We start from the raw sequence: 20,046 nt of genomic DNA, 5'->3' as shown, positions 1-20,046 counted from the left end.
GCATGTAAGACCTATGATTAATCAATTTATTCTCAAAGAAAAGCTTACCAATGCTTGATTGTCAATTCCAAGGTGTCAAAACCATCTATGCAGATTGGTCGGAGCACAAAGAGGAATAAAATATAATCATAGGGTTTGATCTCTTACAAGAAAGCAAGAGCGAGCTAACAAACAAGTGATTGTTTTGAAGAGAGAGAGAGAGTGATCAATTAGCAAAGGCGGGTATTGAACTTCAAGACGATGCCCATGGTGAAGAGCTCTTGGTAGAGAAGCTTGGCGCCGTAAGGGACGCTGAGCTTGGCGATGTTGTCGGCGGAGTCGCAGAGGCGGCAGTAGGGCCCCCTGATCTTGTGGCCCCCGGCGACGGGCCGCTGGACGACGGTGGCCACGCTGTCGCAGACGCGGCAAACGCTCATCTGAGACGAGTCGCTGAGCGTGAAGAGGCGCTCGTGGAGGTTGGCCGACGCCCCGTGGGCCAGCAGGCAGTCCCTCTCCATCTCCCCGAACTTGACTCCGCCGAACCGCTTCCGGTCCGACACCGGCTGCCTCGTCAGCGGGTGCACCGGCCCCGTGTTCCTGAACTTCACCTTGTCCTCCGACATGTGGATCAGCCTCTGGTAGAAGTTCGGCCCCGTGAAAATCAGGCTCCGCACCATCTCCCCCGTGACCCCGTTATACACCCTCTCTTTTCCGCATCTCGAGAATCCCGCCCTGTGTATCGTATCATAACAGTCACATTCATTATCTCTCCCCCGTAACCCCGTTGAGGTGTGTTTATGTTTATATGGTTTACCTGTGAAGCTGTTCGCTGATGGCTTCGACAGAGGGAGTGGAAAACGGTGTGGCGTGTCTCAAAGGAGTCCCTTTAGCCAAAGCAATGCCTTTTCCAAGAACTGCTTCGAGGAGTTGGCCCGTGGTTTGTCGAGACGGGAAAGCGTGCGGATTTATGACAATGTCCGGAACGATTCCTTGAACGGTGAAAGGGAAGTTCTCTTGGGATTCAAGGTATCCCAGAACACCCTTTTGCCCGTGCATACTGGAGAATTTGTCACCGAGGATCGGAGAACGAACCTGCGTCAAAGATTTATTTAGTTGATGTTTATGTGTGTTCGTCAACAGGGATACATGACATTTAATTTCTTCATTAATGATATGTTCACCTCTCGAATATTGAACGAAATGATTTTATCAATAAAAATACTGTTGGTGTTTCTGATATACTCCGGGTCGTAGATATACCTGTCTCAACGATACGACGGCGTAATTTTTACCCTCGTCGTTGGAGGAAAGTACAACTTTTTGCACCATTCCTCTTTCAGTGTGTTTCAGCTTGATGCTGTGATCAACCCCCGATTCCGTGCATTTCCCGATCACGATATCGCCGCTCTGCAAGCTTGCCCCGACAAACGGAAGCCCGTCATCGTCGAGGTTGTCGACGCGACCTATCTTGCTCGGAGTCTTTGCAAAGTTGATGCACTCTTCAGGCTTACCTCGCTTCTTAAGATCCCCTGACTCTGGGTTGTCCACCTCGGCCTTGTGGCTCCTGATGTGCTCCGTCCTAAACATCCCTCGCTCCAATGAAGCCCGGTTCATCACGATGGAGTCTTCTTGGTTGAAACCCAAGTGGACGTTCACGGCCACGATGGCGTTCTGGCCGTTGAAACACTCGAATCTTGGGACTGTACCATCGTCGCTGGCCATGAACCCCGGCTTCCCAAGGCAGTCAGAGGCCATAGTTCGGAACAGAGGTTTCTGGGGATAGTGGAGTTGGTGGGTCAGCGTGTCCACTCTGATGTTTGGGTTCGTTGAAGCATAGCCCATGGCTTGTTGACAGTGCTTTTGGCCTTGGTAGAGGGTTCTCCGAGCGTGGTCGTGGTTCGCAAACGGGATTATTGCGCAGCTTAAGCCGAGTAAGAAGGAGAGGTTGAGCTCGCAATGAGTGTAGTTTTCCGGTCTTCCATTGGTTTCCAAGAAGAGGTACTTGATTCCCCAGGCGATTTTACAGTCCTCCTCTTCTTCGGCCCCGATCAGCTCGATTATGCCCTTGTCCAAGAGGGACTGAAACGTATGCTTTTGTTTCCCGCTCTTGATTTGTTTGATCTTGTACAGATTATCGACCACTAAAACGGGGCGTAATATTCTTCCGGCATCTGTGAATATCAGTATTTCGCCGTGATGGTCGTCTCTTTTGATCTCCATCTATAAAACGTGGAGCCATTATGAGTGAAGTTATTAAATAAATATATTTAAAAAAATAATAAAAACAAAAACAAAACAAAAAACCGTAGAAGCAAACCTGGTGTGGAAGCTCCTTTCGACGACGCTTCCTCCTGAGTTCCGTGACGAATGCAAGTGAATCGGCACAAACTCCGACCCAAACACCATTTAGAAAAACTTTGTGCTTCCCGTGGATCGGCGTAGATGTGTCATCCACTAGCTCCTCCATGCCGCTACGGCACAGCTTGGGAATGAGAGGCTCTACGTCCTTTACGCTCATACTAACTAATCCCGTGGTTGCCAAGTTCTTGACGAGCCCACAATTTTCACCGTCGGGGGTCGAGAGAAAGCAAAGCTTGCCCCAATGGGAAGGGTGTCTGCAACCAGAAAAGTACCATTTTAGCTGACAAAAGAAATTCAGTCTTACAAACTATCTAATGTGGTAAGATGTAAAATTCACAGCACTTATTTGAACCCTGAAATGCACTTATTTGAATATAAAGGATTGTCTAACACCACTCCAATAATTTTCGAGGAGATGAAGAACTAGTCTTAGATAAAGTCTAATCTGATTTTGGAATAAAGTAATGGTTTTGAAAGCTACTCACGGATATCTCGCGTCTCCGACCTTTCCCGTGTAATTGACATGCTGGCGAGTTTTTCTCAAGTCAACCATCGTCTGCAACGGATTTGCTCGTCCAACGTTTCCCACGACCCCAGAAATCCTCTCGTTCCTATTATAAGGGTGACACCACGCTCCGGTCGAGAACGCCCTCGACAGACCGTTGCTCACGATAGAAGCGTCGAGATAGATCTCGATCCCACGCAGCCCTTTATCTGCGTAAAGGTCTTTCTGCAACACCTTCGCCATTTTCTTCCGAGCATGCGAAAGGTGGGCCCAGAGCTCCCTCTCGAGCAGCTCTCCGGCTAAATCCAGTCTCTTGTTTCTGAAGTCATCTTTGTTGTTGCATTTTCTGTGGCCCGTAAACGCTTGCAATAAGCACTTCACCATGTAGCCCAGAAAGCGCGCCTTTTTCTTTGTGCCTCTCAGATACGGAAACACAAATGTGCTGAGGCACTCCTCAGCACTTTCCTTGGGCGGAAACAGGGTATTCTTCAGCTTCTTCTCGACGTATTTGAGGGCTTCTTTGGAGCTTCGAAAGGACTCACACTCACTGTCAGCGGCGTGAATAGAGGCGAAGAGAATATTCGAGACCCTGGCGTCATCGACGGTGTAATCGATCAGGTCCACGGCTTCCTTGTCGGACGAGACTCCGAGGGCGAATAACAGAATCCACAGAGGAATCTCGATGGACATGAAGTACACCGTGAGTATTTTATCGCCCTTGGAATCTTCGCTCTCGTTCGGCGCCAATGTAATCTTTAGCCGATTCCTCTTGGCTTCAGACATGAATGACACTGCGAAGTTTTGATTACTCGAGATCCAGAGTCTTCTCCTACACACCTGCTCTTGAGCAATGAATGCCTGTTGTAAAAAAGAGAGAAGCGAAAAATTAGAGAATGCACATTTCTACGCTAAAATGCACGTCCAATAAACTTCCCAAGTCTCGTATGATATCGATAACACTATAAATTACACTAATTTATACAAACTTGCCTTCTCCGCGCCCTTGACAATGAAGTATCCCCCGTGGTCGAACTCACAGTCGGGCTTCTTGGTACCTTTCGTCCAACAAAGGTCGGATTTCACCATCACGGGCATCTTCCCAATCAGCACACTCTTTGTATCCGTGCTTATGATTTCTTTGTCAAGGAATTGCTCTTCTCCAGTCTTAAATTTGTCGCTTCTCTTTAGGCTTTTAGTGTACAACTGACAAAAAACAAAAACAAAAATAAAATCAAACCAATCCGGATACTGAGAAACCCGTAAAACAAAATCAAACAAAATCTGTAGTCACCTCGACAGTGATGTCCACTTTCATCGCGGCCGCGTAAGTCATGTTTTGGAGGCGGGCGTTCCTGGGCAAGAACTCGCGCTTTATCTCTTTATCGGTGCCGGCCCAGAAAATCGGCGGCTCGAGAGTGACGTTCCCGAATCTCACGGAAGCGTAGCGCAACTCGCCCTCGGTCTTCTTCGACGGGTCGTGGCCGGGCTCAACGACGAGCTCCTGGAACGAGTCGAAGACCCGCTGAAGCCCGTTCTTCACGAAATCGTTGTATGAGTCGATCTGGTGGCTGACCAGACCGCGCTCCCCGAAATACATCATCGACGCCTCTTTCGCAAACTTTTCCAAGTCGTCGCGATCTCCAACGCCGAGCTCCCGAAACTCTTCGTCTTCTTCTTCTTCCGATGGATAGTCGTCCAAATCCATATAGTCTCCGTTCGAGACTTTCTCTCCCTTTCCACTGCTCATCCCAATCTCTTCCTTAGACGACAAACCCTTTTTTTTTTTCTTCCTTTTTATGTTAATTAGTCTGCGAGAAAATGCATAAATACTCGAGAGTTCAGACCTTAAGGCTTGTTTTACCAAACGCAAAATACTATGAAGAAAACCATAGCCAGAAAGGATTATCATTGCCATATATATACCAAAACCCCAAAAAAAAAAAAAAAATTGTGGCTATCATATCTGAGCACATATAAAAAGAGATTCGTTAAGAACTTGCAAATGCGTAGCTACGAAATATGATCGTCAATATCAAACCATTTCTATACCCTAAAACCTTTGCGGTACAGAAAATTCCCCTCATGCAAACGGAAAAAAATCAAACATTGATCCCAGAGAGCAACGAAAGAGAGGAATATTTGTACAGCTAGGGAAACCAGAGAGAGAGAGAAATGTGATAATACGCTTACCAGTGAGCTTGAGAAGAGACTAAAACCCAAAACCTCACTGTCACTGTCACTGTAGGCGAACGAAAAAGAATATGGTCTTTTGAGAATATTTCGGAGCGAGAGAAACGTGGTGTGATTTTTGGGCTTTGTTTGGATCTTCACTGACTCAACTCGCCCACCAATGAGTAAAATGCTCTGTTCTTTTCACTCCCTCTTCTTCTTCCCTCGTATCGGTTGAGAGAAGAGAGAGAGAGAGAGCTTTGTTTCGTTTTCTCTTTTCTCGTCTAAAATGTGAGAGAGCATTGTCTGCAAAGAGACTCGCAATAACAAAAACAGTACTTTTTCGGGGGCAAAAAAAAACGAAAATTGGGAAGTGAAATTACGCATGTGTACCCACGTCTCAATTCTCATTGCTAAACTGAAGGAGAAAAACAGTAAAAGAGGAGAGGAGAGGAGAGAAATGGCAAAATCTGACTAATCTGGCAAAGAAATTTGGTGGAATTAGTGTAATAAAGAATTAGGGTCAACTTTGTTTAGTAGGTGGGTGGGAAAAATAAGTGGATGAATTAAGTTCAAGAGAAAGGAAATAAATGATATTGATAAAAAAGTTGACTGATGCAATATGATAAAAGATTATAATCCATCCCAACTTTTTTTTTAAATAATTCAATTTTACATCATAAATTATATCATCAATAACATTGAATATCTAAACATAAAGTATAAAATATAATATTTAAACGTTAATATTGTGTACTGAATCTTTGCCCTCTCGGATTCACATACAAGAGATCTTACCACTCAAATTAAACTCTTGGGGAGATATAATTCATTTATTTGTTGTTTAATATAGATTAAAAAATAAAAGAAATAATTATATTTATTTTACTATTATCATTAAATGTACATAATAAATTATATGAATAAAAGTTATATGTGTAATTTACTATATTTTTATCTTCATCCTTCCAAATCCACCCAAATTAAGTGGGATGAATTTTGGTAGGGCCCACAAAATTGAATCTCTTCTAATCTTTCAACATCACAAAGGATTGTTTTGCATAATTTAATGCCTCCTCTTTCCCTCTTACCAAACAAACTAGTATAAGTTTTACCAAGTTCAACAATTATTTTTCTCATAAGTTATATTTTTTTTTTCTAATTTTGTACTTTATTACATATTCTACAATTTAAATTATTTATCAATATAATTTTTTGAAAATAAAAACTTTTTTTTTGTTATTCGATGTTGTGGTCAATTGCAAAAAATAAAAACTTCAGCTTGGGATTGCTACTACCTCATGTATGCGACCGCAATGTGATTTTGGTAGAAGCAAAGCTGCCGCAATGCGAATGAGGTTTTTTTTCTTTTTTTTTTTAAACCAAGAGATCTAGTAAAACTGTAAAAGAAGCGGCGAATTTCCTATGATAGTCAAAGTCATTAAAAAGATTTTAAAAAAAAGTGCTACTGAGTTTGCGTACTGCGTATTACTCGACTCGGGAAAAAAAAATTGTACACTAAAAATTTTTATATGTAATATAAAATTAAGTCTCATTACAATAAGCCTAGTTTGAGCCCCAAAACCGAGTCGAGTTCTCTATTGCCACCATCCTATTTTCTTGCCTATTTTATGATGTTACGAGACACTTGTAGTGTTCGAACATATCGAACGATGACTGTGGGAGTGGATATCGTCCCCTTCCACCAGGCGAGCTGGACCAACTAGGCCCAAAGCCAGTTCGGCCCAAAAAGCTCAAGACGATATCCAGTTCGGCCCAAAAAGCTCAAGATGATCGCTAGTTCGGCCCAGTGTAATGGTCCCTCCCCCGCTAGGGTATAGTAAGGCCCAGATCGGAGTCCGAGGCCCGCAAGCCTTATGTATTTGAAGGATGAGACCGCCAAAATAACGTGTACCAGCCATTCCCTCGAGTAAATGGTCAAATCGCCTAGAAAAGTGGATGAGCCCCGAGATCGGCGAGGTAGAGACTATGCCCCGCCGTACACGTGGAAAGAGTCAAAAGAAGGAGATAATCAAAGAGCTAGCTATAAAAGTCGATCATTTCTCATTCGACGGCACGATTTATTATTTTTATATTCTGGAGAGAAAAATAGAAGCTGAGATCATTTTTGATATTTTTAGCCTTTGGTTCATTTGTTCTGCGTTCATTTCTTGTTTGTTTTGTTTCATACAAATTTTTAATTCAATAAAGAAATCTTTCTTTTGTTCGTATTGATATTTATATTATTTTTATATCTGACATCCTCAAATCTCGATCTCCTCTCCTTAATCGGATTATGAGGCCCTCCTTTATCAAAATAAATATACGAATAATTAGCGTGTAGATTGTTGAAACGAGAAATTGTTTCAACAATGACTTTGCTCATATGAAATTCTCTTATGCAAAACGGATCGTCTATTTTTAAATACATCTCAAATACTTATAACACAAACATATGTTAGACATATTTAAAAAGAGAATTAAAATGTTTAGATTTCAATAGGATGAATTTTTTTTAACCTATATATATATATATATATATATATATATATATATATATATATATGTAATTTCATTTTCATAGTGTTCGAGGGTCCTCCAAATTTTAGCCAATTTTGGGTGCGAGTTAGACTAAAAAAGTCTCGGTAGTCTTATAGTGCTTGAAAATCCCTCTAGCTATGAACAAGCTTTTGGGTTAAAGTTAGGCCAAAAGCTTTAATACTATAAGAATATATGAATTTGAACCTATATAAACCTTTCCTTAGAACTTTAGAAGGCGTCTATATTATCAGAAGCAGATCAATCGATGACAAAGCTAACCGGACTTTAAACTCATATTTTTTAAATTAAAATATTAAAAAAACATATCTCATTCTCAGACCAACTTAAAGTTCAGTTGCTTTACAACAACCATTTGTTAGTTTTTTGACAAGTCAAATACGAAACATAGATTTAAGAAAAGAAAAAAAAAAGAAGAAGAAGACTACATCCTGTGAATTTTGTGAATAGAAGAAAGTACTCCTTCCAGAAAACTTGGTGGTGAAAAAAAAAAAACCGAAAAGTTGTATATCAACGGATCATCGATTTTTAAGCCGTTGGTCCGGTCTAAAATATATTTTTTCTAATCCTGCATGATCTCGATTTTGAACGTTCAATGCAGTTTCAATTTTTAAAAGAGCTATTTAGACCTAAACATTCGGTCGAATTTTACTTATTTATATTATTTTTAACTTAATAATGCATTCGAACCTTTTAGTTTGAGTTGAACGTACTAAACTTGAGTTAAAAATATTACTTTTTAGCATGTTTATATTAACATCATTAAACATAATTTCTTTATTTTAGACAATTTTTTTAGTTAAATTTGTAATATAAACAAAAAAAGGTCGTGTCTCGTTTGGAGACCATTATAAGACCAGACCATACCAGACCAGACCGTTATTACTAAAATAAAGATGAGGAACGAATCAGAAAATCAAACATCTAAGGTGTTATAAAATACTTTTATCAATCAATCCAAGTATGAAAGAAACAATAGAGAATTGAGATATGCTATGAATGAATCAATCGAGCCTACGAAGGAGGTACTCAACCTCGACGTCCTTGGTGAGAGGCATAATCCAATCTCCATAGAGCCGTCCCACCAAGCCCGGCTCGATCTTCGGCTTTCCTTTGCCGTCGGTGGTGGAGTTGAGCACCACTTCTTGAGAGAACGTCGCTGCTTTCTTCTCGACCCTCTTCTTCACCGCCTCTTCCACCGCCTCGAACGTCAACAACTTCATCAACGCCTCTCGGTCCTTCCAAACACACACAAAGCCCCGATCAAGTCAATGCTTTAAAAAAAAAAAAAAAAAAAAAAAAAAACAAAGCGTTATACTTGGGCGCGAATAGCAGGCTCGTAGTCTTGTGGGGCGTCTCTGAATTTGACCTCCGCTACAAAGTTCCCATAATGAATCCTCCTAGATATGGCCTGCAAAGTATTCACATATATATTAAAGATCCAACGTCGACATTATATTATAAAGTACCGAGATATTCAGTTCATTGTCGATTGTTTCTTGATATGGAACTTCGTGATGCTTAACATAGATCATATCCATGAAACTCAAACGAGCACTAACCTAAAAACAATAGAATTTGGCTTCAGTAAGCCCGAAAAGTCATCAGCTTGAGGATTCATGTTAAAAGATAAATAAATTGAATCAACGAGGCTAAAGTCGCGAGTTACTCTCCCTTAAAAAGACACCATCTTAAGGTACATGTTAAATTTCCCACGTCGAAAAAATAAACAGAATCAACAAGACTTATGATAATGAGTTACTACTCTCGTTGCAAATTGATTTTGAGATTAACTTTGTTGTCCAATTACAATATTAATAACAAAAAATGAAGCCAAAAAGGAAAAAAAAAAAAAAAAAGAACACCTTCTAATAGACCATTACATAGAGATTTCATATTTACCTGAAGGCAATTGAGGTCGCTAGAGGCAGTGGCTGCGTAATTCCCATCGTCTCCGGGTAGAGCCAACGAAGGAAGCAACTGGTTGAAGTACTTTTCCCGTATTTCACCGTTCACGTTGATCGACTTTGCTATAGGATGCAATATCTACACTCACTCACAAATCAACATTAATTAAATCCTCTTTTTTTCCATATTTATTTCAACATGTCTTGAATTCAAGCAATCAATATACCGAGGTGAATTCATAAGGCGGCACCACCAACGGACGCGGCAAATCCTCCGGAAAGAATGGAATTTCTTCCGGGTTTTGGAACTTCCCAGCCTGTTAGATCATTCTCAATCAATTATATGATATAAAAATTTATTTATTTTTTTAAAAATTTTAATTTATGTGTTACCTTGGCTTGGATTGCTTCGGTTTCCTTGGCAACGAAATCGAAGAGAGAAAAATCACTAGAGGCTGAAACGAAGGCCTGAGATTTGTTGTAAGTTGGGGAATTGAGAGGGAATTTGGCTCTTTCGATGAGGTTGAATATGATCGTGTCTTCTTCTCTCACCAACCACTCTCTCACCGTATCCAACGTCATCGCTGAATCACCCATCGCCCAACGGATACTATTATTATTCCTGTCGCCAAACACCACCAAAACCAGAGCCGTTATTACTGCCATTTTCATTTTCGTTTTCATTCTCATTTCCATTTTTTTTTTCTGTTGAGAATGAACTCGAGTAATGTGGAGGTAGAAAATGATGGCAGTGGAGATGATATAATAAATGATGGTGGTGATTTATATAGAAACAAAAATGGAAAATAATCATGGGAAAAGATCTGTGAGATACGGTTGTGGTGTGAGCGGACGTGGACCGATCACGGGTGTTGACTATGTATATATATATATATATATATATATATATATGAATGCATTGACTATTCAAAATGATGAAGCGAAAGTCAAAAGGTCGATCCATCAGAAAGTAAACGGGCAGAGAAAAAAGAGCAACGAACGAGAAGAAGAAGAAGAAGAAGAAGGTTTACCTGTTTTAGGCGTCCCTGTAGACAAGCCTTGAAGAAGCGATAAATCCTTTGTTTTTCTGTTAGAGAGGAAGTGTATGGAATTCCTTAACGGGCAAACGAAGCAAAGCGGTTTTATATATGCCTTATTTTTTTCTTTTTTTCTTTTTTAATATACTTTTGACGTGGCTTGACCGTGTTTGCTTGTTTGCTTGTATTAGTTACGAGAGGAACCTTTTTTTTACCCCTCTTTTCTTGGCGTCTGCAGATTTGTGATTTGTCTCCTCTCAAAAAGCCTTTATCAAGGAAGATTCAGTTTCGTGAAGGGATTACTTGTTTCACAAATTAAATCCAAGTAATATGGTATTATATCCCTTTATTATATTCTTATGAAAAAAGAAAGTGGTGCACTACAAGTGCACTGATATCCTCAACCCACCATGTTGAATGAAATTCTTATCCTTTATTCGTAAAAGTATTTCATTTATATTCAATAGCCGACGCTGTCACATTTGACAGATTACAGAATCAATTCTGCAGTATGAACATGATCTATCAGAAAACACAATCACCAACCACCATTAAAGCAAACTCGAACCCACAATACCAAGCTCACCTACCAGGAAACCGGGTCAATCCAATTGGGCACCATATAATGATAATAAGAGTCATATTATTGAGAACTTGTTTTTTGAGGGTCTTGACAAAGGCTTTATATACTTGAGTTATACATAATATATAAAACGCATACCAGCACAAGTTTTCCAAATAATCTCAGCTTTCCCATCCAAAATATAACAATATCGTAAAAAAAAAAAAGAGGAGATTATCCTAGATGAAAAATAAACAAATAAAAAGACACGACGTAGAAGTGCTATAATATAATGTGAAAACGAGAACTCTGGAGTATATACCGGACCGGGTAATAGGTCCAGAGTTTTTCGACAGTCACTTATGGAAAAGTTCATTCAAGGAGGAGAGGTTTTCAAGGTTGCAACTATATCCGGAAAGCAGAGACATAAACAAATGGTCTGGCGAGGGCTCAGTTTTTCCCGCCGATATCCTTGAGAGCATTGATCTGCTCTTCACCCATTGCGGACATAACCGACACAACAAGATCTTTCCCGTCAGCGAACCCTTCCTTGATCTGCATAATCAAACCACACCATGTTTAACTTTGAAACAAAGTGATTTAAATTTAAAACAGGCTAAATTTCAGGTCAAGTAAAGAAACGTAGTTCCAAAGCATTAATATCTCACCTGGGTGAGCAGATTTTCATCGGTTGGGAGTCTTAAGTCATCCTTGGTGCCACCATTGTCAGTCAACAGACTCACCTGTAGAGATTCATATAATGATCAATCACATCAGTCCAAAAATCTTAAATCAAGAACTCTTAAAAGCTTTTAATGTTGGGTCTTGGCTTGAATGACTCTATACTACATTGTTGATAAGTTGGTCTGCTTAATAAAATCTTATTAGTAGAAATAAGCAATGAAATCACTCACAAATCCATCCTCAGATATGTCAATCAGCTGGTAATCGGTACGGTTAACATGCGGAACCTACAAACAATAAAACAGGGTATAAACATCATTAATTCGTTCAAAATAAATATAGAAACAGCAGGCTCTAGAGATCCTCACATCACAATTGTGGGAAGACGGGACAATATCCTCGAGCTTCTTGGAAGTGAAAATGTCAATGGCCACAAAGTGGCACTTAGCATGTCCGTGCTTTCCTGTTTTGGAGGTTGAAACCTCAACAACCTGTTTCAATATCCACAACAAACAAAGTCAGAACCAAATAAGCATTAAAATCAATAAAGCACCTGCTTAGAATTAAACTCTTTGGTACTTTTGAACATAACTTATTCATCAAATCGTTGAACCAGTATTACATACCACGTTCACAAGTATTACGTACTACGAATATGTTTGCAAGTTCCCCCAATTGATTAGCAGAATTACTGATATAGAAACAAACTTTCTTAATCTGATTGATCTTAAGACTAATGTTATCCCCGCATTTCAACCAGCACTTTCAAACATTCGGTTTATTAATAAATTTTCAATCATATGTCATTGAAATGAAATGAAAATTGATCCACCCTCGAATCCAGAAAACCAGAAAACAAGGCAGTCGTTTCAATTCTTCAACAATGAAAGTGCGCTGTAAAACTAAATACCTAAAATTACCAAGTTCTTAGACCATTGTCGTCGCACTTCAACTAGTACTTTCAGTTTGATTCAGAAAATTTAACTTCTGGGTCATTGAAATATTAAAGGAATTATCCATCCGCGAATCCATAAGATAAGACAGTCGTTTCAATTAATGAACAATCAAAGTGCGCTGGAAATCTAAAAACATCACAAATTAAAATCATCAATTTCTACACAAAGAAAGTAAATCAATTACGCTCAAGCCTCACTCGCTCCCAATAAAACCAGTCTGATAAGAAAAATCTCAAAACCTAGAATTCAGACGGACCAAGTTTCCAGGTAAAAAAAAAATTAAGCAATCCAACCAAATTCAACAAACGATAACAATCACAACTAAATCAGAAACAAATCCAAACCACAGGAATCGAACGTTTCTAGAGATAAACAGAGGAATTAGAAAGACCTTGCAGGGACGGTTTTTGATGACGATGTAACCATTCTTGCGAATAGTACCAGCTTGCTGAGGATAGGTCTTGGATGCGCCGGCATCGGCCTTGGACTCGAATTGATGCTCTTCGTCAGACATGGTCGATTCTTCTCTTCTTCGTCTTCTGTTTCTCTCTCTACTGTGAGCCCTGTGCGGTTTGTGTGTGAATCGGATGAGAGAGAAAGAGAGTAGTGCGTGAGCGAAATTCCTGCTTTGGGGCTATCTTTATATATATGACTTGCCTATTTCTAGGGTTTTTCTATCGTCTACTTCTTCGTTGCAACTATCATGTACAGCTTCTTTGTTAGCTAATCACAGCCGTTGGGCTCTCATTATTGCTTTCAGTCATCCCCTGTTTGAACGGATCAGATCTTCTTTCCTTTCGCTTGCTTGCTGATTAGTTTTTTTTCTTTTCTAAATCCAGTTTCGGCCCAGCGCAGAAAACAAATTGGGCTACTTTTGGGCCAGTTTGAAAAACCTAGGGCTCAGAAATGGCCACACCTACTACCATCTTATAATCTTTTTCCTATTTTCCAAAAAAAAAAAACATTATAAATAATTTGGCCAAATATACAACTAAATTTTGGAGAGAGACTATTTTATAATCTTTTTTACTCTCAACCACAAATTTTCTCACAATCTCTTACCAACTTCTTTAATTAGTATTTAATAGACAAATGACGTGAGTTAGGCATTTAATTCTGAAACACTTTCTCTATCTCTGCTGTAAATCATGTCTCTTTCAACCAAACTTTGAAACCCTCGTCCAAGCTCCACACACAAGGTCCGACGCAGATCTTCGCCCAAACTAATGCTCAAGGTTCGTTGTTTTTGTTTTTTCAAAATTTTTCGTGGTTTAACAAGTTCTTTGTCATTTTTATAGGTTGTTTAAAGGTTCGATTTTGTCTGAGTATGTTTAAAGGTTTTTTTTAACAAAGTTCGTTATTTGTTGACTTTAGATGTCAACAATTGCCATCAATTGTTGACAACTATTGTCAACAAGCAGATAACTATTTACTCACAGATGTTAACAATTGACGAATATTGTTGACAACTATGTTAACAATTGATATCATTTGTTGACACCTATATCTACAATTGATAAAAATAATTTACATAGTTGTCAACAATTACCCTTACATGTTTCATGTCCGCCCAGTTCTGCGACGTCCTCCAGTCTGTGAACAGGTCATCGAGTCCCTTCGCGTCCACAGTCCGAGCTAGGGTTTGGACTCGCGATCCCGCCGATTCGATCGGAATCACAGAGCTTCGCCAATTCTCGCTGTAGAAAGGACTTCCTGAGGCCATATGTAGCGGGAGAGAAGTTTCAACGGAGATCTGAGGCTCTTTGGCGATGGATCGACGGAGATCTGGAAGAAGGAATGGAATGTGGAGATTGTCTTGATAGCGTTGGCTGATGATTTTTTTTTTTTTTTTTGCTTTATGGTTTCTATTAGGGTTCGATGAAAAATTGATATTTGGGACGTCATTGGTGGAGCTCCAAAGAGGAGCGGAGATTGGACGTCATTGAGATGGATGAAGTGGATTTTGAAGGAGCTAGAGATTTGGGTGCGCGGTTTTACAAAGAAAATGGGGGTGGGAACGACTAAGAAAAAAAATGTGAAAAAAAAATTAAGAGAGGGCAAAATTTTATTTGTATATTGAGTCCATTAGTATTTTTGCAAATTATAATTTTTTTAATGAGAAATGAGAAAAAAAAAACAAAAAAATTGGCTACGTAAGCCACCTAAATTATAAGAATTGTAAATTAGTCAACCTTTGGTAAATACTTTGTAAATAGCCAACTTGCATACGTGGCAGCCTATTAACTAACTTTTTTTTTACATATTTGGCTGGATTAAATAAGTATTTTATTAATCTGTTAATAAGTTAACTTGGTTATTTACAAAAAATTAACGAAAGGTGAACTATATCTCAATTCACTATAACCGTGTGACTATATAACTTAATAACCCAAAAAAAATTATGAAATGGTAATATATGGAGTAATTTCTCTAAAAGAAATCCAAAGAATCCCCTTCAAATATATATGGATTGCCATAATAGTATCATTCATTATAATAAAATCTAACATTACGGAAAAGCAACGGAAAAATATTAATAATAGATTCTTGCTTTATTTTATAAACGTTAATCACAGATCGGCTACTGAGATCTTCCGAATTTCCATCTTTCGAATTTTTCTTAATATTTATTGTTATTTTTTCACTATATTAACATAACAACTACAATATCAATCCAGTAAAAAAAAGCATCATTATATCAATTTTGGGTATAAATCCTAGTAGATAGTTTGACGTTAAAGGAAATGAATAAAACTATATAGATAAAAAGTTATGTGAAAAAGACAACGAATTGGCACGATTTTAAAGTCAATGAATGTTTCAATGAATGGAATCTTCTACAGGTTGTGCTTATCTTATCAAGAATATGCCCAAAAGTAAGAGACATCTATCCAAATAGTTATTACATATTTATATCATCCAAAAAGGATAATTATTTTTCAGAGGTCTATTGGCATGGCCTAGATTTTATTTTTATGTTATCTTAATCTAACACACTTAAGAGTACACACAACAAATTTATAAGAAACTTCGAACATCTCACGTACCAACAAGCTACGTGAAAAGCAACAACTACACACGAAAAACTTGTTCGTGGTTTTAGACCTAAAATAAATAGAACAATATGAGCTTGAACTATGCGCCGAAGATTGGCTTTGTTAACGCCACTTTGACGCTCGAGTTAAGTGGATACTTTGAAATAATAATTTATACGAATTTAGGCCTTAAATTAGCATTATCTCACTTCTTAAGTTTAATCTTTTTATAAGGCTTTATTAGTGTTGATCGGAGTGTGATCGTCCTTTGCGACGGAAAAAGTCACAATTTGTAGTGTTCGAATGGTCTTACCATTTGGTGCCCCCCATGAGGCCTCTTTTGGGCCTCCCATTGAGGCCTTCCGCCTTGGACCTTTGTTTAAACTAATCTTGGTAGGTGTGTTGAACGATCACACCTTGTGAAGATTCGTTAGCTGTCTCTGTAGGATTATTTGGCCATTTGAATTTGTGGGCCTAACTCGTGTAACTTGAACATCGCTTTTTTCGGTATGTCGTTTTTCACCATAGAAAAAATGGTACCATAAAATTATTTATCGCCAATTGACACTTATAACTTCAAACAATAAACATTTAATTACCATAAATTCAAATCCATAATCAATTTATTATATCCTAGTAAGATCTCATATATATGAGATGAGCTACTGCGAGAGGGTGGTGGTTTATTCTCCACAAAATTTAAAATGGTTATTTATTGTAATTTGTGCTTAAATATCGAAGATAATTGATGATACATTGTATCTTATGATATTGAAAATGATAAATGATAAAAAAAAAATTGTACTTTTAAATATTGAGTTTCAATTATAAATTTATTTCATATATAATCACTTTGCCCTTGGGTTTTAGGAAAATTGATAAACGTTATTAATTTGAAGGATAAGAGTTCCAAATATACACGTTAACTCTTAAAAATTATAAAACTTACGATTTGGATCTAAATTTGCACAACTTTGAGAGGGTGATGGTTCAATCTCCATAAAATTTAAACTTGGTTATTTATTGTAGTTTGTGCATAAATATCGAAGGTAATTGATGATATGTTGCATCTTATGATATTGAAAATGAAAAATGATAAAATAAAAAATTGTACTTTGAGTTTCAATTATAAATTTATTTCATATATAATAATTTTTGACCTTGGGTTTTAGGAAAATTGACAAACATTATTAATTTAAAGGATAAGAATTCCAAATACACCGGTTAACTCTTAAAAATTATAAAACTAACAATTTTGACATCATTAATGAACTCGGCCGATTTGTGAAATAGCATGTTCGACACCAGACAAGTGTTAAAAACACACTTAAACGAATGAGGTTGAGATTGAATATCCGGTGAAGGTTCAAATGATACAAAAAAACGTCAAATTCATAATATGCATACACGAGTAAAAAAACAAAACTGCGTATGAGCGATATGCCTCAAGTTAAATTGATTGGCACGACATTCTTAGAATTTAAGTTCAAAATTTGGTACTAGAGATAATTTTCATTCTTTCTCAGTAATATGAAACAAATCATACCCCCACCTATTTACATTTTTAAATTAGAAAAATGTACTTATTTACATGTATTATCACGAACTGAGAGATGCTTTATAATTAATTTTAGAAGAAACTCACTCTTCTCTTTTGGATGATCATCTTTGAAAATAGGTAAAAATGAGATAACTCATGTGGTGTGTATCCCCACCTAAATCTAATAAAGTCGCGAGTTTTAATCCAAAACTTGATTTTCATTAGAGACACTATTAGTGAATTAAGAATTTCCTTTTCAAAGCACGGCTGGATAATTCTGAATTTCAATTCAAAACAAGAAGCTTAAATTGAAGGGTAGAAAAACTTGCGATTTTAAACAAAACCCAATGGTGAACAAAAATAAAATCTTCAAAACTTTACACGTAAAAACAAGCCCGTACTATTATTTGCCAATTGAACAAATCTACATGACATCAATAACCACTTACTCTATTTGCGAAATACTAATATTATATTCTCTATCTCCGAACAAAATGATTCACATAGGTGAACAACAACACATGACACCACACTACACATGCTAATTACATCTGATAAATTGCAAAAGTAGCTTAAAAAAGAAACATAAAAAAAAAAAAAAAAACCTGCTCTACAATCTGATCTTCACCTACCTCGAGAGATGAAGAGTCTTCAGATTCTGCCTGGAAACAACCGGTGGGCTTTCAGGGACATGATGCGATATGATCCGGGCAGTGTCTTTCCACCATGAAACTTCTATTTCTTTCTCTCGGAGTTTGGTCTTGGTATATTCCAAGGCCTCTTCTAGCTCTTGAATCCTTTCTTCCTGTCTTGCCTCCAGAAGCTCGTGCAACTTTCTCTCAAGCTCGATCGGCGAAACTTCTCTCTGCGCTTCACTGTGAATCTCTCGAGGTCCGACAATTACATCCCCGGGATTCGGACTCTGGCTTAGCGACCAGGAAGAAGAAGACGAAGAAGAAGTGTCCACAACAATCTGCAAACATGCATTCCATTCAGGTATATACACAAACGCTCATCTCTCAAGTACTCTGATGTATGTTCTATATTCTCAAAACAAATCGGCAGCAAGATAATTAACCTATGACCTTATAAATCATTCTACCTCAAGTTTTCTCTGGTGTGGGAGTTTTGAAGAATGCCCAGTATCCAAGTTTATCTCCAAAAGCTCCAACTCAGCTTCAAGCTCCGCTTCTAATTCATCCATTCCTTCCACGCAGTGTTGTTCTATTCCGTCCACGGGGGAACGTGAAGAATCATCGTCGCATTCAAGAACGGTCTCAGACTCAGGCACGTGATACGAACTGGTCCACGGGGAATTCATTTCGAGTGAAATCTGGGGGTCGGAATCGGTGGAAGAGACCGGGTTTTTCAGGCCGTTAGACTCAACCGTCGAGTTCTTGTTTTGCAATTCCCCTCTTAAGTTTTGAAGAAGAGTCTCCATCTGCTTCCTAACTTCAGTCATTTTGTTCATTTCATTTTTGCCAGCACTGATTAGGTATACTAAACCACAAGCAACCCCCAAGTTGAAAGAAGCATCTGTTGTTCTACACCTTCCTGGAATATAAAATGTAAAAACTTGGAAAACTATTGTTTTACAAACTTGATTGTGAGACATAACAGCGAAGTTTAATTTTCTAAATTTTCTAATTTATGAGATTTCTGTGGTGTTAATAATTTTGTGTATCAGAAACACCAGAGTCCAGACCAAAAACCTGAAAAGAATTTTCTATAATGTTGTAATTGTGACTCGGATTGTAGTTTTATGTTTCCTCTTCAGTACAGTAAACAGTCGCGAAATTCCCAAATCAAACCCTAGACCATAAGATAAACTACTAAAAATAGCTACGAAATCAAAGATATTCACCTGAATCGTCACTTTCCAGAGCAGATACCGGCGAGTCAACGCTGGTAGGTAAATTCCTCGAACAACTGGCATGCGCTGAAACTCCGGCGAATTCCCTCACCGCCGAAACTCCGTCGCTTCTGAACGGAACTCTCTTCTCTCTGGCCGGTTTCAACGCCGCCAAGCACCGTGAAATTATCCGACGCGGCGAAGCGCACTGCAAGCTCGTCGTGGACCTTCCACGGCGGCGCGAGACGACGACACTCATCCCGGAGCCTTCAAGGTCTTCGTCGCCGTCGAAATTCTCTTTTGCGGCGAGAATGTCGGCGATCCGTACATGACGCTTGGTCTCGGGGACGAGATCGAGGGTTTTGAAGAGGCGATTGTGGTGATTTTCGTCGCTATTCATGTGATCGTCTTTATGGCGAAGACGGCGAAAGTGAGTGGAACAGAAAGCGAGTGTAAGAAAAACAGAGACAAGTTATAATTGCAGAGAAGAAAAAGAAATTAAATTTGGAGGGAAAGTTTTGAAGGAAAAGTCTCTTGCGATTTCCGATGATGAGTTATGAATTCAATTTCTCTCTCTCTCGCTCTCTCTAATTGTGTGCTCTATAATTAATGATAGCGAGGACTCAAAATTAGTTAATGCGTGGTACTATGTCGTGAAGAAAAATAAATAATAATTATATGCGTTTGAAAAATAAATTATATGTTCCTCCATCGTTGTGTACACGTGGGAGTCTCCTATTGGTTGGCAATAGTTATTCGTAAGGAAAAATACTGTATTCTAACTTACGTGGAGTTCTATTTAGAGCAAAAAAAAAAAAAAAAAAAATTACGTGGAGTTCTTGTCGGTAGATTGGTCTAGATTCCGATATAGTTTGGTAATGTATTGACGTAAATAATATT

General features: G+C 38.4%; 4 protein-coding genes across 5 annotated transcripts; all 4 read right to left on the bottom strand.

Annotated features, from left to right (window-relative positions):
- Positions 1-25: 25 nt before the first annotated feature.
- Positions 26-5,369, bottom strand: LOC149392146 (DNA-directed RNA polymerases IV and V subunit 2-like). The gene is made up of 8 exons (XM_089621088.1): positions 5,036-5,369; positions 4,137-4,653; positions 3,836-4,048; positions 2,826-3,703; positions 2,297-2,594; positions 1,240-2,199; positions 794-1,071; positions 26-711 (listed from the first exon to the last, which is right to left on the bottom strand). The coding sequence occupies exons 2-8, from the start codon at positions 4,590-4,592 to the stop codon at positions 210-212; spliced, it is 3,585 nt and encodes a 1,194-aa protein (XP_089477214.1). The 5' UTR covers positions 4,593-4,653; positions 5,036-5,369; the 3' UTR covers positions 26-209.
- Positions 5,370-8,484: 3,115 nt separating this feature from the next.
- On the bottom strand, positions 8,485-10,839 carry CM2 (chorismate mutase 2). Its single transcript, XM_089621378.1, has 6 exons — positions 10,512-10,839; positions 9,874-10,102; positions 9,708-9,797; positions 9,476-9,619; positions 8,892-8,984; positions 8,485-8,811 (listed from the first exon to the last, which is right to left on the bottom strand). Exons 2-6 carry the CDS (start codon positions 10,075-10,077, stop codon positions 8,578-8,580), a joined length of 765 nt encoding a protein of 254 aa, XP_089477504.1. The 5' UTR covers positions 10,078-10,102; positions 10,512-10,839; the 3' UTR covers positions 8,485-8,577.
- Positions 10,840-11,140: 301 nt separating this feature from the next.
- On the bottom strand, positions 11,141-13,369 carry LOC149392144 (eukaryotic translation initiation factor 5A-3). The gene is made up of 5 exons (XM_089621379.1): positions 13,111-13,369; positions 12,132-12,254; positions 11,994-12,050; positions 11,748-11,822; positions 11,141-11,634 (listed from the first exon to the last, which is right to left on the bottom strand). Exons 1-5 carry the CDS (start codon positions 13,231-13,233, stop codon positions 11,530-11,532), a joined length of 483 nt encoding a protein of 160 aa, XP_089477505.1. The 5' UTR covers positions 13,234-13,369; the 3' UTR covers positions 11,141-11,529.
- A 4,276-nt stretch (positions 13,370-17,645) lies between these two features.
- LOC149392143 (myosin heavy chain-like protein) lies at positions 17,646-19,780 on the bottom strand. 2 transcript variants are annotated; one of them, XM_089618651.1, is made up of 3 exons: positions 19,159-19,780; positions 18,397-18,869; positions 17,646-18,267 (listed from the first exon to the last, which is right to left on the bottom strand). In XM_089618651.1, the coding sequence occupies exons 1-3, from the start codon at positions 19,544-19,546 to the stop codon at positions 17,923-17,925; spliced, it is 1,206 nt and encodes a 401-aa protein (XP_089474777.1). In that variant the 5' UTR covers positions 19,547-19,780; the 3' UTR covers positions 17,646-17,922. The 2 variants fall into 2 exon arrangements, with proteins under 2 accessions (XP_089474777.1, XP_089474778.1); XM_089618652.1 differs by having other exon boundaries at positions 18,397-18,848; positions 19,159-19,779.
- Positions 19,781-20,046: the final 266 nt, after the last annotated feature.

Source organism: Urtica dioica, chromosome 7 (assembly GCF_054948205.1).
Source record: "Urtica dioica subsp. dioica isolate 48M chromosome 7, U.dioica_male_clone48M_v1_H2, whole genome shotgun sequence".
In the NCBI taxonomy this organism is placed as follows: Eukaryota; Viridiplantae; Streptophyta; class Magnoliopsida; order Rosales; family Urticaceae; genus Urtica; species Urtica dioica.
Note: the sequence above shows the minus strand (reverse complement) of the source record. Positions and strands in the feature narration are given on the sequence as shown.

Excerpts from the sequence above, each read along its gene's own strand:
- CM2 (XM_089621378.1), bottom strand. The coding sequence starts at position 10,077 with ATGGGTGATTCAGCGATGACGTTGGATACGGTGAGAGAGTGGTTGGTG. Across the intron at positions 9,798-9,873 it reads CCGAAGCAATCCAAGCCAAG|GCTGGGAAGTTCCAAAACCC; the intron begins GTAACACATAAA and ends ATGATCTAACAG. Across the intron at positions 9,620-9,707 it reads CGCCTTATGAATTCACCTCG|ATATTGCATCCTATAGCAAA; the intron begins GTATATTGATTG and ends GAGTGAGTGTAG.
- LOC149392146 (XM_089621088.1), bottom strand. The coding sequence starts at position 4,592 with ATGAGCAGTGGAAAGGGAGAGAAAGTCTCGAACGGAGACTATATGGAT. Across the intron at positions 4,049-4,136 it reads AAGTGGACATCACTGTCGAG|TTGTACACTAAAAGCCTAAA; the intron begins GTGACTACAGAT and ends GTTTTTTGTCAG. Across the intron at positions 3,704-3,835 it reads TTGTCAAGGGCGCGGAGAAG|GCATTCATTGCTCAAGAGCA; the intron begins GCAAGTTTGTAT and ends TTTTTACAACAG.
- LOC149392143 (XM_089618651.1), bottom strand. The coding sequence starts at position 19,546 with ATGAATAGCGACGAAAATCACCACAATCGCCTCTTCAAAACCCTCGAT. Across the intron at positions 18,870-19,158 it reads TCTGGAAAGTGACGATTCAG|TTTTTACATTTTATATTCCA; the intron begins GTGAATATCTTT and ends TAGTTTTCCAAG. Across the intron at positions 18,268-18,396 it reads CACACCAGAGAAAACTTGAG|ATTGTTGTGGACACTTCTTC; the intron begins GTAGAATGATTT and ends GCATGTTTGCAG.
- LOC149392144 (XM_089621379.1), bottom strand. The coding sequence starts at position 13,233 with ATGTCTGACGAAGAGCATCAATTCGAGTCCAAGGCCGATGCCGGCGCA. Across the intron at positions 12,255-13,110 it reads TCAAAAACCGTCCCTGCAAG|GTTGTTGAGGTTTCAACCTC; the intron begins GTCTTTCTAATT and ends ATATTGAAACAG. Across the intron at positions 11,823-11,993 it reads ACATATCTGAGGATGGATTT|GTGAGTCTGTTGACTGACAA; the intron begins GTGAGTGATTTC and ends GAATCTCTACAG.